Source organism: Phasianus colchicus, chromosome 6 (genome assembly GCF_987193195.1).
Source record: "Phasianus colchicus chromosome 6, bPhaCol1.hap1.1, whole genome shotgun sequence".
Lineage (NCBI taxonomy): Eukaryota > Metazoa > Chordata > Aves > Galliformes > Phasianidae > Phasianus > Phasianus colchicus.
In genome coordinates, this window is record NC_143441.1 from 33,091,013 (window position 1) to 33,103,501 (window position 12,489).

General features: G+C 38.9%; 1 protein-coding gene across 2 annotated transcripts in view; it reads right to left on the reverse strand.

Moving 5' to 3' along the window:
• FAM171A1 (family with sequence similarity 171 member A1) overlaps positions 1-12,489 on the reverse strand; it is a 92,452-nt gene that overhangs the window by 25,754 nt on the left and 54,209 nt on the right. The window contains exons 4-6 of one of the 2 annotated variants that reach the window (XM_031614503.2): positions 11,380-11,607; positions 6,335-6,427; positions 1,064-1,222 (exon numbers count right to left, since the gene is read on the reverse strand). In XM_031614503.2, coding sequence (XP_031470363.1) covers positions 1,064-1,222; positions 6,335-6,427; positions 11,380-11,607 — 480 coding nt within the window. The remainder of the gene's footprint in view (positions 1-1,063; positions 1,223-6,334; positions 6,428-11,379; positions 11,608-12,489) is intronic. The other variant, XM_090142865.1, reaches the window with a different exon arrangement.

Sequence of the window (12,489 nt, forward strand, 5' to 3'; positions counted from 1 at the left end):
TTGCATGACCTAGCATTCAAAGTCACCTAGATCAAAACATCACAAGTAAACGTATCCTGAGAAACAGCAGGGAGGGACCTCAAGGGGCTATTTAGCCTGCTTCAAAGCAGGCTCAGCTATGCCTATGCCATCCTGACAGGTGATTGTCTAACTCAGTCCAACAGCCTCAAGCATTTGATTCTATAGTTTAAACAACCCACACCACAGCAAGGTTTTCCTCATCTCAATTGCTTTTGCTGCACTGGAAGTCCATTAATTTCTTTCTAACCCCAGTACAGCCACAGAGAACACACAGTTCTTCCTTTCACAGCAGTTGAAGCATTTCAAGCCTTCTATGCCCAATTCATGCATTTTTCTTTAGCCTACACAACACCAATTATTACAGCCAAAACTAAACGAGAAGTGCAAGAAGAATTACAAGCAGTTGCAATCACAAAAATGTATTGTGGCTCTGAATTTAATACAGTTTGTACTTTTCCTTTGGTGCTACAAGAATTAGCAGTTTTTGGCCAAAGCTAGATTTAAAGGTAATTTAAAAGACAATGAAACAACTCTCAGCTGAAACAAAATTATGAGATCCTTGATATTTAGGATTTTTAGCTCTTTTTATATAGAGATTGAACAAGAAATGTTATCACATCCTCAATATAAATATTCTCTTTTTCTCCTTCATATTAATCTATTTTCATATATGCAAATGCAAAATGACAAATTCAGAGACTTAGCTCAAGTGTAGCAAACTTCTCTGTCCTTCCAAGATCAGGAATCTTGCTCTGTGTTATTCAGTCCTTCCATTTAGGAGGGACCTTGCTCTCTGTGTTAATTTAAACACTGATTCCTACAACTATGATTATCAGCACAAAAAATAGTTGATGTCAATACCACATGAATTCTGGTACATTAAATCTCATTAGAACAGCATTTTGACAGAGCAGTTGAACCAATAATGCCATCTGAATTTTAAAGAATGTTTATTGTAATAAGATGGAAAAAATTACATGGTCAAAAGTTAGTTGGTCCTGGACTGATATGAAATCAGAGCAAAACCGAAGTGATGGCTTACCTGTTCCATTTCCATCCAGTCCCTGCAAGTAAGGGAAACTGTCCACTTCCCAGGGTGAACTGGCTGCGGTCAGATACGCTGTCAAATCACTATAGCTCGTGTTCTCTGGTAATTTCACTGATCTTCTCTGAAAGTGAACTTGTGGCTGAGTGCGTGCACCTAAAAAAAAGTTAAAAATGACATTATATCCAAGGTGGGCAGAATATTTAGAAGTTCATATTTATGGAAGCACATTAAGAGGTTGTTTTTTTTAATATTACAAGTAGAAATAGCTTGAGAAGGACAGACATCTGAAAGTTATAGCAGCACATGAAGGAAAACCAGTACTTTTGTGTTTATTTTGCAATTGCCATTGTTTTCCTAGAAGCATCTCTGAGTAAAACTGTTCAGGCAGATAATGTCAGAAGCTTTTCTAACTATGCTATTTCCTCGGATCACCTCAAATTTCATGCCTCTTTTAATGAATGTCACTGAAACGAAAACAAAATTTGAGGTGACGCGTGTGAAAGCTCAGAAAAGTATCCAGTTCACCATTTGTGTTTACATTTTGTCTCTTTTGAAATAGCAAGATAAATTTATGCTCTTTGAAGTGATGTTCTATGAAACGACAATCCTACTTGCAGTCCCAATTAACCTGCATAACTTCTGCACTTTGGTTTTGCATAGCTTTGGCTATGTACTAGATAACAGTCACTTTTTATTTAACCACTGGATAAAAACATTCTCTTGACAAAGCGTGGGTGAAAACAGTTTCCATACTTTCCCTTGCAAAGAACACATATAAACAGAAACAGATTACTTAGCATGTAATTCCTCATTTTTCCTTCTTCTGGTACAGTTTTAGCAGTTTTTCCAAGGTTGCTAAATATTTACTGGGGGGTCTTTACTGCAACAGAATTTAGGACTGTTTCGTGTACTATTTAAGTCTCATTTGAATCCTGGGTTACAAAGTCAATGGACGTTTCCAATGGATGCTTACCATTAATACTGTTCAGCAACACACAGCAAGACTCCATCTGCAAATTTCTGTGTGCTTCATGCAAATTAGTTTTTAAATCAGAAGCTATTGTGTTCTCCAGAGCTCACTTTGAACAATCAAAGAACACTTCCCCAAAGAACAAAATCAAAAGGCTAACAGGTTTTTCCCCCTTTCTTTGCATTTGACAATGTGGTTCAAATATGTCAACTCAAAACAGTTTTGCTTCTTTTCCTCTATTAGTCTGAGATTGCAGCTTTGAGCTGTGTATAACTTCACTGAGACAAAGATTAAAGAGCTTGACTCGACTCCAGAAATTTACAATTACCAATGTATTAGCCAAGTGACTGGCATCTTTTCTTGAACTGTTTTCCAGCAGGAGCTCCAGCTATAAGAAAGAGACCAAACTTTGCATTACCAGCAAAAAAAAGTCTAGTTGGCAGGCAACTATCTCCAAACAGGTGATCATTATTTAGCTGTCATTTCTTTGGTAATTCTGCAACAATAAGCTGTAAAATATTAAAAAAAAAAATCTGAAACTTGGAAGTATTTACAGAAGGATTTTAAGACTAGCAGTATTCTTAAATGTTTAAGATAGTCATTGAAAAACACACCAGTGAAGTGGGAAGAAATCTCTCTTAGTCAATGTCTAGGTTTAAATGGAAAATGACAACACTCTAAATGAATTGACTGAAGTGAACTCAGGGAAGACTCATCTCCCTCCTGCCTCATAATATCATACAGTTTGCTGTACCTAGGGACATAACTGTTCAAACTCAGAGATCACTGACCGTACTGCTGTGCAGGTTCATAAGTCCCATACTAATAAGCATCCATAGTAACAAAAGAGAAAAAGAAAATACAACAAAGAAAAGAATAACATTGTGATCTGTTCCATGCAAAATTTTAGGATTTTCTGCTGTGTAAATATCTGATTAAGAAAAATTGAGTTGCCAAAAACTGGCATTGTATTTCTGAAGATACAAGTAATTAAGCATTAAAAAGAAAATAACTGTTGTTCAATCTACAGATGGAGTAATTAACAGGCAGGCTTTGGAGTTTTCTACTTAAAAATGATTATTTTGTAGCACTGGGACAGCAAAGAGCTCCCAGGGCGAAGCAAACCTCTATTTCTTGAATTCTACAGACAATGCAAAATGTTCATGGCTAAGTCCCAAACCCTACAGGAAACTTGCATAACACTGAATTTGGATGTAAATTCTAAGGTGTAAGCTACTCAGAAACAGCTTCCTGTGTAGATAGTCTGTGCTTATAGATACAAAGAATTAGTGCAGAATAACTACTTAATTCACATCCTAGATTAACAAGCTCTTTGATATTGAAATGCTCCAAGGAATCTGGTTCCCTTCTATGAGGCCAAGTCTGGGATATCAGACAAGCTGCTCATCCTTTGCATCATGCTCTTCCTTTCTCTAAAACTAGGAACAAAGATATTCACTTCTCAGTGCCTCCCAGATGGTTAATGCATTAGTAGGTGTTTAGAGATCTAGGTACTACAGCGAAGACTACCCAAGCAGGGCTTTCTTTACACCAGGAACACTCCTTCCCCTCCAGCATACTGCTATGCCACCAGCACACTGCCCCAGCCCCCCAGCTGCCATTTCTTTCTACACTGCTAGAAGACACACCAATGCACTCTTTAGCAGAGGTCATAGGGCACATTAGGGCTTATGACTGGGAATAGACTTGTTGAAGGAATCAGAAATGGCAAAACACATTTATGCCAACCAGATTCTTTAACAGTATTTTTCAGCAAGTCAGCACTTACTAGGGGGAACAGGTCAATATTACAGCTTTTATTATTAAAGATGTCTGGTTTTGACTTACAAAAACAAAATTGCACCCAAATAGACTTCACTATATAAATGGCACATGAGATCCCTCCACTCAGTGAGTGCCATAAGAAATAGGACTCTGAGCACTGATCATATCTGCTTTAGACATCTACTTGTCAACACGTTAACCATGATTTTAAAGCTGTCATTTCCCATTTTCCAGTGCACATCTCAAGGAGCTCCTATAAGGCATCCCCTGCCATGCAGGATGTGTGACATGTGGCACCACACTGGCAGCTGAGCTTCAGTCTACGTGAAGTAATATCTAAAATACAATCAATTAATGCCCTGATTGCTCATATGTCAGAGACAGATAGAGGGTACCAATATAGTTCCCATGCACTGAATGCAAAAGTTCAGCTCTTCACTCTGCTGGTATTAAATAACTTAAATGACCCAGGGCTGGCGAGCTCTATCTCCTGCAATTACAGACAGGATGCTGCAGAGGATTGTAAGGCCATCATGAAAATGAGGTTGGCTGCATCAACACAAGCTTCTCAATTGCATAATAAGTTGCTTACTTGATTAATTATTCAAAAACAACCAGTAACTTACTGTACTAGACATGCCTTTCTTTTCCTTTGATTGGTGCTTCAAACACCAGTGTTCCCAGTCTGTTCCTAGTATAATAAGTTCTGCTTTGCTCTCTTTTCTGCACTAAGGTGACTCCTGATCAACTCTTTTGCAGCAGCTTGAAATAACTGGGAAATAAATTGGAGAAGTTATAGAGAAAAACTAGGTCACAAGGATTTTGGATCAAGATTAGAGAGGCTTCATTCAAACGCTGGTACAAAGTCCAATCTGCCTTTCATTTAGGTTTCATCATAAGACAATTCCAAAAAAAAGGAGTGTGGGTTGGTACCATGAAATAGTTTTTACTCTGTAAAAAGGGGAGTTCAAATTCAAATTCTTAGAATACTCTGGGTAACATTTTCTTTTTTTATTTTCTTTCCCTGTTACACCATCATAATCAGTTATGAGTCTTAAATCAACTCACGGAAGGAAGCAAGATTACAAGGAAAATATTTAAGAGCCTCACTTGGCTGGTAAATGTCCCCTTAGCCTTTACATGTCCCTGCTTGGTGTTTGTGCCTAATTTTTTGTTCTGTTTAAGAAAGGAGATTGTAAAAATGAGTATTTTTCTTTTAAGTATGCTGTGTAATATTAGCACATGTGCACGAGAATTGAGTATTTACTTAATCCTGTTAGAATACTGTCAGCAAACAATGTTTTATGGTTTGCCCAGTGGAATCCCTTATGATTTAACATGGCCCACTGTCCATCTGATTTATTCCATTATATAATGTCACTGCTCAAGCAGCAGAATCTATGCACCACAGCTGTATTGCTCTCTAGCCCTTCCTGAGCATTCCAGCAGCTATGTAATTTGTTTGCTGCTCTTTAAACTTCAGTCATATTTAGTGCTCTCATTAATGAAAAGTCCACTCTATCTGGATGGCTTCTATCCTAAAAATAGATATTAGGAAGTCATAACTGTATTATACTGCCTTAGATATAAAATAAGGTTATCTCTTAGTATTACTAAAAGTACTATTCCTCTGTTTATTAACTATCTGCTAGAGTTTAACATTTAAGTACTCTTAATGCATGTGAATAAGACAGTTTATGCCCAATTAGGAGTGCTCACAGGAAGGATGTCCCTTTGTTTTGTCTCATTAAGATACCTTTAAAAAGTTCTGTTCTTTTATTAACAGACTTAACTCAGTATATCAGGTCAGTTGTGCTAAGGGAGGTGGATTCCTGATGGATTAGGTGAACATGCTGATGACCTACTGTGTAATTCAGAAGTTGCACTGTGCTCATCTGACTGATAGTACCTACAGTTTCTTTTACTTCTGTGTTTGGCCTTATGGAAAGGGGATCCAGATTTTATTCTACTAATCCACTGGATTTCACTGTAATATATGGGACTGCAGTCAGTCTGCTAAGGATTCACAGGAAGTAATTAAGGAAAGCAAGTTTATATATTAGCAATACACATGTGAGGTATTTCCAATTTCTCTATGCCTCTAGCACTCACAGCAGGAGATAAGAAAAATTAAAATCAGAGAAAATTCTTAGACAATAGGAACACCAGAAAATGTTTACTGCAAGGATGATTAGATGAAGTTAGATGATCTAACATCTAGTAGATAACAAAAGAAATTTAATCTCTAGTTCTCAAATGGCACACTGAAGTTCAAGCCTGTTTATTACCAGCTATCTTGAATTCCCTAGTCACAGCAATTAGGGATGAATTTTGCTATTAATCGATTCAGTAAAATCACCCCAGAGAGAAACACTCCTCAGGGAACTCATAACAATTCCACATAAAATACTAGTCTCACCCACACTATAGTTCTAAAAGTACCAGACTGGCATTTTTTTTGTTTGAAATATCATTTAAATTTCAATTACATCTTCCAAAAATCAGCATACCTTGAAATCCTGAGACTATCTGGACTACATCATCATAGACCATTAGAGTAGCTGAGCGTTCAGGAAGAAGGCCAAGACTCAGTGAAGAGAAGACTGCGGAAGAGAAGTCGTTTAAGTGAGATATATCTCACAAACAAAACTTGAGAACAACAGAACACACAATTTTATTTTGCAAAAACAGACACCGAAACTAAAATATTATATACCTGAGAGAAACCATATGCATTTACCAATCCAAATAAAGTCATGCATGGCAGCTCAAAGTACAGATGGGTACAGTGGAAAGCACGGTTTCAGGTTATATTTCCAGCTCCACAAAAACACTTGTCATTACATAAACATGAGTGAAACACTAACTGAGTCTGACTGAATTAATTTTTCTGTGAAATTGTATACATCTTACATAAGAAGAATTTTAAGGAAACTTAACTTATAAATACTTTGAGACGCTTACATAAAAAGTCATAAGGAAATGCAATGTATGGTGATTAAGTCTGAATAACTGGGTCTAAAATACAGCATGTCCATATTGAGTCATTACCTACAGTACGGAACCTCTACATATAGCAGAATCAGTGTCATTCTATCACGTGGTATGAAAAGGGATAGCTAAATGGCACATGCTGCAAGAAATCTGCATGCCATTGGATGCAGACATTCCTTAGAAGGTGGGTGGGTGGGTGGGTGCTGGTGTGTTGGGAGGGTATATATGCAGACATGCCCAGAGAGTGAAAATTAAGAAACAAATTCATTCCAAACTTTCCAAACCCAGAAGACCATAATTACACACGGACTTCGCCACTGACAACGTCTGATTCCTGCACCCATAAAAACATGTACCCATGAGCACACTAAGAATTAGAACGCCCTGTGCTTCATGCTTGGCTTTCAAAGATAGAAAGACAGGAGGAAATGAATACAGACTAATCATTTTTGATACCTGGCACTATCCCATACTTGCATCTAGGAAGTGCTTGTTCCATGCCGAGATGACCACAAGCTCACGAAAACATTTCCAGAACTGATGACAGAAGAACAGCACAAGTTCTTCAGACTGTAATGTGGTTTTAAAATTTTCCCTCAGTGAACATGCCTTCCTTCATACCAGAGACCATGCAGGCAATCACCAATGGCATGAAATTCAGCAAGGGTAAATGCCAGGTGCTGCACAGGATGGAGCAATGCTGGACACAGGCACAGATAGGAGCTGAGTGGCGGGAGAGCAGCTCAGCATGAGCCAGCAGTGTGCCCTGACAGCCAGGCAAATCACATCTTGAGTTGCACTGAACATAGCACGGCCAGCTGGTCAAAAGAGGTGATCATCCTACTGCATTTAGCATTGGTGTGGCCTCATCTTGAATTCTGCGTGCAGTTCTAGGCTCCGCAATATAATATAAAAGGGATGTTAAAGCTCTTAAAAGTGTCCAGAGGAGGGCAACAAAGTGGGTAACAGGGCCGGAAGGCCTGGGCTGCGAGGAGGGGCTCAGGGCACTTGGGTTGACCAGGCTGAGATGACCTCATCACTATCTGCAGCTCTGGCACAAAGCTGTGCCACAGGAGGTTCAAACTGGACACTGGGAAGAATTTCTTCATCGTTAGGGTGCTCAAGCACTGGAACAGGCTTCCGAGCATGGTAGCTGGTGCCCCTTGTCTGTCAGTGCTCAAGAGGCATTCGGACAATGCCCTCATTAATACCTTTTGGTTAGCCCTAAAGTTACCAGGCAGATGGACTCTGGTATATGTAGGGCCCTTCTACCTGAACTATTCTAGCATAGATGTTAGAAACAAAAGAGAGGCCACACTGCTACTGCAATTACAACTGAGAATTTTCTTTCAAATGCTCTGCATGTGAAACATCTATGCAACGTAAGTAAGGATGCCTACTGTAAGTAGCACCATGGTCACAAGTACAAAATTTGTTTGTCTTTACTTCAGTAGCTTAATTTGTATGAAGAAAGCTAATAAAACTTAGACACCCTGGGGAGCTCAATACAATAAACCACACTAACGCTTTCTGTATACACCCCATTATAATGCATAGATAATTCCTAAACTTCCCATGGGTTCTTCTACACAATCTTTTTCCAGCATGACAAAGACAGGAAATCATCGTTTTTAAGGCCAGAAGGACCACTGTGATGATTCACTCTCACTCCCATGTAATAGCAGCCTTTCCTGAATTAATTAATGCTTCAGATCCAATAGCTGCACTTACCTGTTTTACAATATGTTTTTCAGTTTATCAGTTTTTTCCTAAACTGTCAAGTGGTGAAGAATACACCACAGCACCAGCATGTTAGCAACTAATTACAATGGCTGTTCAACTGTGCGTCTTTTTACCTACTAAAATGTGTTGAGCATCTTCTCAATCAAGTCCTGCTGGACAAAAGACTTTTCTTACACACCTCCTTTTCTCTGTGCAGGTGCTGACGGACTCAGAGAAACCACCCCAGGACTTTTCCTATCCTGAACCAAATAAATCAAGCCTGTATAAGTCTTTCCCTATATGCCATATTTTTCAATCCTAAATCATTCTTGATATACCTCTGCAGTTTTAAACATTCCTCTTGAATTGTGGATCCAGAATTAGACGCGCATTTACTAGAGTGACTCCACCAAGAGAAAATACTGAAATAGTATGCTCCATCTTCTTAGTCTTTTTTTCCCCCTTATTTTACAGATTATTCCCTCTTCTTCTAGTGCTATACCAGAAGCTTATTGTCAACCATACATCTACTACATCTTACATGTCTTCTGCACAGCTACCACTTTTCAGATGAGGTCTTCTCCCTCAGAAACATGACAAGCATTCTCTGATCCTAGGACTACTTTTTCCCATGGTATGTGTTGGCTGACACTACCACTAGTCTGAATTGGGATAGCTCAGTAATTTCCCTCTCCCCCCATAATTTGCTTAAATATGGACTAATAGTTGCAATTTTATTTTCTTTCAAATTATTTATAAAGAAAAATCTGTGTGTAGGCAAGAAGAGATAGGGGAGCACATCTTCCATCATGAACACTTCAACAACTCAAGTGATGTTAAATTAATGAGCTGTTAATAAGCGGTGTCATGGCTCTGCTGATAAATAGTTTAATAGAAAAAGAGATCTTAATCTTTTCTTCCTACCATTTATTATTACGTAAATAAATAATCCTCCTTCTTAAGAGGTAAAGAGCTAGTAATTATTTTGGTTAATATGAGAAAAGTTTATTCCTGCTAAACTATTAGGACAATCCTTGACGCTAGGTTCTTAAAGCTGCCATGAGATCAGTGGCTGCACAGTCTTTCAGCATAAGATCATAATTAATGTATATTGCCTATGATGGAAGAACTGCGACCCCTCAAAAAAAGTCCTATTATAGTGCTTTAAATATTACCACCCTACAGCTTTCAAAGCTACTCCCAGCTTGTGGTTATCATTTCCAAAATGAAGTGGTGGAAATAAATCCCTATATATTTAATTCACCACAGCATACAGGATGGCATGTGAGCTTAAACCACTGGTGTGGGTGGAACACTGCTAAGAATGGCATATCTGGTCTGTGGGATGGTGACTACAAGTACTGTTTTTTTCAGGGAATGAAGATCCTGCTGTAAGTGTGTACCCAGTACGCTGCAGAATCAAGATTTAAATATGCTGACTGTTCCCCATCATTGACCCCAGATTAAAACCACTAAAAACAAAGTTTTCCATTTTCAAAACTACGCTACTTACAAGCATAATAGGGGAGCATTTAAATATAAATAGTAAGTTTGTTAAACACCACAGACATTGAAGCTTTACAGTATAAAAAATAATAGCCTAAGTATTTAGGGTTTGAACTTCTATGTCACATTTCCAAGAACAAACCCATTAAATCAACATGAGGTGGTATCAAGTTGTAACTTGTTGTTTCTTTAATCAAAGGAAGGATTAAGTTTAGGGTACAGAAAGGATTCTACTCCCAATTAAATCAATGGCAAACGATCTGCCAATTTCAATGGGGGAAGTTAAAGGTGAAAGGAATCTATTTTCTGAGTAAAGCTCAGATTTCAGCTGTAGAAATAAAGATTTTGTGGAAACTGTATATAACTACAGCTCTTTAATCTTCAATGACTTACCAAAACAATACCATGCTTGAATCCCTTCCCGCAAAATAAATATTTAAGAAAAAGCAATAAGCGAAAAAACCTAACCAACAAATTCCAGGCCCAGGAAGAATACGCTGTGTTCAAAAGATCTGTGGTGTGAGTGGGAAAGATATGAGGTGAGAGACAAGAAAAAGTTACGGCATGCTCTAACTATATATGATCGTGTGTTAAGGAGTATGTTAAATACACCAGGAAGCTGCACTTCATCTTATTTAAACAGGCAAAAAAAAAGAAAGAAATCACATTAAGAAAGTTTCTGAATAGAATAAGGTTGGAATGGATCTCTGGAAGTCACCTGCTTTAACCATGCTTGGGGTTGTCCAGCTGAGTCCTTAATATCCTTAAAGATGGACAAAATTTTGAGCCATTTGGACAAGAAATATCATTTAAGTATTATTATTATATTTGTCTGCTGATGAAATTAATCATGTTAATTACGTTAGAAAGAATCTTTACATCTAGATAACACAACTGCAGATTTAAACTGTCCTATGGGACATGGCCAAGAGCTGAAAGTCCAGGGCTGTTTTGTAAACTACAGCCTACAGTACAACAGTTGTTGCTACACCTTGGGAGATAAAAGAACTAGTACATCACAGATGTTGAAACAGAACACTTAAAAACAGAATTCCTATAAAGAAAACGATCTGGAGAAGATTTATATGCTCTGTGGAGCTGTAAGAGCATCAACAGTTGTTTGAAAACTGACATATCAAGGACAGGTAGGAGGAGTGTGGATCTCTGCACAGCCCTGATGCCACAGCTTAGCTGAGAAAGGAACCTCACATTTCTGCAGCTAACAGATATTCTTCCTACCACCCGGACTGCAAGCATTAAAATACATCATACAAAATTATAACTTCCTTTAGATGCAAACTCTTACCTCAGAACAAAAATAAAGATCTCTTACCAGGCAATCTTACAGGTTTCCATGGTGCAGAATTTGGCACATAGGCATGTTTACTAGCAGTCACTATCAGCTGATTGCCCAATTTATACTGAAACTTGAGGAAGGCAGTGCCATCTGCTCCTGAGGTTCCAGATGCAATGGAGATCTGGTTGGTAAAAATCTCAATGAAGGCTTCTGTTACTGGCTGATGTGTGCTGGCATCGCTCACGTGGACTTTCAGCGTTACTTCTGTAATGACAAACAATCATAGTGATCATAATCAGAGCAGCTTCTGCAGGAAGCAAAACTTAGAACATGCTATCACAGCAACAGCCACCAAGACATGGAGTTAACTGCTAACCTCTAAAACTTTGGTGACAGTATGGCCTCCTCTCTTCCTGGCCAGCAACTCTCCAATTCAGGAGGTTGTGGATGCCCCATCCCTGGAGGCATTCAAGGCTAGGCTGGATATGGCTCTGGGCAGCCTGGTCTGGTGGTTGGCAACCCTGCACATAGCAGGGGGTTGAACTGGATGATCATTGTGGTCCTTTTCAACCCAGGCCATCCTAACCCAGGCAGTCATGAGGAGTGAGCAGAGCCCAGGGGAATGCAGGCTGTAATACAGACAGAGATTTTGAACCTTCCAGCTGGTACTGGTCTTCTCTGCTGATGCCGAACTGGGGCAATGAAACCCCAAAGCATCTGGCCCTTATCCTCAAAACAGGGCACATACAGGTTGGATGCAGAGTGCTAGCAATGGGCAAGAGAGAAACACCTTGCCTGCCTCTCTGTTCACTTGCCTCTCAGCATAGTGTCAGAAGTGGCAAGCAGATATCACAAGACCCATCCCCACGCACAACTGGAGAGTGTAAGTGGTGGAAAAGTGACTGTTAAGCCAGTCAGGAGTATCATACATATTGCAGACATACAGTCAGAAGCCAACACAGTGAACTTCATTTTACTTGAATAATGTACCCTTTTCCCAGGAACTAATTGCTTGTTTAAATGTTTCCAGATGCGCATTATTTGTCCACTTTAAGACACTCCTGTGATTAAACCATACATTGTGTCACAAAGCTTTTGCTGCACAAAGCAAAGTGGCTAGTGCAAGATGGTCCCTCAGAAAGGGAC